Genomic DNA, 2,624 nt, shown 5'->3' with positions numbered 1-2,624 from the left:
ACGACATGACCCGTTTAATTTTTTTATATAATTTTTCAGAATATATATATATATATACATATATATATAATATAGCCCAATATGCCTAAAAACCAGCCCAACGGGTTGAAAATGTGCAGCCCAGTATGCTAAACGGGCCATCGGGCCGGCCCGTTTACTAATCAGGCCGTGCCTGGGCCAAGGAGCAGCGCCCGTGGGCCGGCACGGCATAGCCCGGCTATTAAACATGCCACGGCGGGCCGTGCCGGGCCAGGCATGATTAGCACAGGCCGGGCCGGCCCGTTTGGCGAGGTCTTCATCTGACACACAACGGCAGGCCAAGGACAACAATCAAACAGACATATATCAAGCTTGCCTGGCCAGGCAATATTTTCATTCTTCTGAGGCTCGATCCAGGCAGCTCATTTCACCACGCATGGTCTCCAGGACATGAACCAAATTAACCCGACAATCAGTGCAAGGAGAGCAATTTTGAGAGGCAGAGGCAACAAAGTAGGAAAGTTAGGGAAAAGGGAAGTCCACTTTAATGTGTACGGTGTGATGGTCAATTAGGTTTATGTAGGATGAAAACCGACGATACATGTGAACACAAAACAACTAGCTACGGAAACACCTAAACGAATGCCATAAACCAATAAACCTAGAATATCGGTCAACTCACAAATTCTAACCCGCATTTTTGGCAAATTCTCTTGTCTTCGTTTTTAGCGCATTCAGTTTGGTTCTTTGATTTTCGGTGTAGAAGTGCTCACCTCTAACCGTAACAACTATTTTTTTTCCAGAAACAACGTGGCAAAGCGTGTATCACCCTGTAGTAAAGTTTATATCGCAATGTAGTCTAACTGGATCACTCAGCCAAATGTTTTGTATTTGAAATAAAAATGTTTTGTATTTGCATGCCAAGATGGCAGTGTAATACACACGCTTGTTAATTGCCAATTGCAGGTGTCTACCAGCAAATGAATTACGCATGCTTGCTAATTACTACCCATTCCCTAAACAAATATAGACCTGTTAGATTACTTTCTCCGTCTCAAAATAAGTGTCTTCGCTAAATTAAAGACACTTATTTTACGACGAAGGAAGTATTATTTTAATATTTTAAAAGGTCTTATATTCGTTTAGGGAGTAAATTGTCAATTGCCGGTGTCTACCAGCAAAGCGTGTCCAGCTGCCAACATACGGGCTCGATGGGGGGTCGGCAGAAATGAATAACGCACGCTTGCTAATTGGCAGTTGCAGGTGTCTACCAGCAAAGCGTGTCCAGCTACCGCCAACGGGGCAGTGGGAAGCAAAGGCAAGCGTGCGCATGATGTATAATTTTAGTTTGACATCTCGCCAATTCGCCATGATCAGTTCATCAGTACAACAACAGCAATAATTACTGATCATAATAATTCAGATCAACAATTTGGACTCCAACAGCAGCCACACATTTGCTTTACTCAGGCTACTCTACTACGCATGAACACGAATCAGAGCGTAAGCGTGACACGGTCACAGGAGGCCGTGTCGCCGTCGGGCCGGCTGTAGGGGACGGCGCGTGCGGCGACCCTTCCCTTGCGCTTCTCCATGAACCGCTGCAGTGACGCCTTCCTCGCCATGGGCAGGTCGCCGTCCCCTCGCGCGGCGCCTGCTGCGGCAGCGACACGGAGCAGCTCGGCCGCCCTATCGTCCGGGACCTCGTCCAGCACCAGCACCTGCCCGCCGTAGAAGATGGTCATCTGCGCGCTCGCCGGCGCAGGACCCGCCGCGTGGTCGTCTTGCGCGGGCACTTCGGCTCCGGGCATGAGGGGGAGGACCACCGTGGCCACCGGCCGCGCCTCCGCCGCCTTGATGCAGCGGCTGAGGACGCCGCACGCTGTGGTGAACCGTCGGCTCTGAGCGCTCCCTGACGCCGCCATTCTTGGCGCTCGATCGATCGACCCTTCTGTACGCTCTCGAAGACTCGAACACCCTGTCGGCTCTGCCTCTGCTAGTTGATCGGGTGTTGTGTTGGTTGGAGGAAGCAAATTGATGGACTGGAGATGGTTAGATGGGTTTGATTTATAAGAATCGCGCGTGTCCTCTTGGGTGTTGCTGTCAAACGTGGGGACGTGGGGTGTTTCTTTCTGGCCTTTGGAGGAAGGAAATTTCTTGGCACGAAGAACACGTGCTGGTCGACAGCAAGATAGTTTCAGGCCTCTTTTGTTCATAAGATAGGATTATCATAGGAATAGAAATTTTACAGGAAATAAGATGACATGTATCTCAAATCCTATGAGAAGGAATAGAAAACGAGATGTCATTTGATTGACACCAAAGAAATTTTTCCATTGAGTCTAGGCTTATTTTTATTTTTCTATAAAATGTGGAGGATAGGAACAAATCCTATGTAGGAATAGAAATCCATTCCTATGAATCAAAGGGCTCTAAAGGAAAAAATCCTATAAAAATCCTATCCTCTAGAATTCCGATGAAATTCCTTCAAACTAAAGGAGGCCTCAACGTGTTGGCTAAGGGTCCTAGTGGTGGCCCTCGGCGCGGCAGCGTTTAGTTGTTAATTCGGCGGCGGGCGGCAGGCAGAAAGCATAGAGATTAGAAATTGACGGAGCAGGTCTTTTTCCACTGCCGGGGAGACTTGT

General features: G+C 48.3%; 1 protein-coding gene across 1 annotated transcript; it reads right to left on the bottom strand.

Annotated features, from left to right (window-relative positions):
* Positions 1 to 1,310: 1,310 nt before the first annotated feature.
* Positions 1,311 to 2,033, bottom strand: LOC109739177 (protein TIFY 11e-like). The gene has a single exon (XM_020298263.3). It carries the CDS (start codon positions 1,902 to 1,904, stop codon positions 1,476 to 1,478), a length of 429 nt encoding a protein of 142 aa, XP_020153852.1. The 5' UTR covers positions 1,905 to 2,033; the 3' UTR covers positions 1,311 to 1,475.
* Between the last annotated feature and the right edge of the window lie 591 nt (positions 2,034 to 2,624).

The sequence above is a fragment of the Aegilops tauschii genome, chromosome 7 (genome assembly GCF_002575655.3).
Source record: "Aegilops tauschii subsp. strangulata cultivar AL8/78 chromosome 7, Aet v6.0, whole genome shotgun sequence".
NCBI classification, from domain to species: Eukaryota; Viridiplantae; Streptophyta; class Magnoliopsida; order Poales; family Poaceae; genus Aegilops; species Aegilops tauschii.
This window is presented reverse-complemented; position numbering and strand designations above follow the sequence as displayed.

What these genes read in the sequence shown, in the direction of transcription:
- LOC109739177 (XM_020298263.3), bottom strand. Translation starts at nt 1,904, where the DNA reads ATGGCGGCGTCAGGGAGCGCTCAGAGCCGACGGTTCACCACAGCGTGC.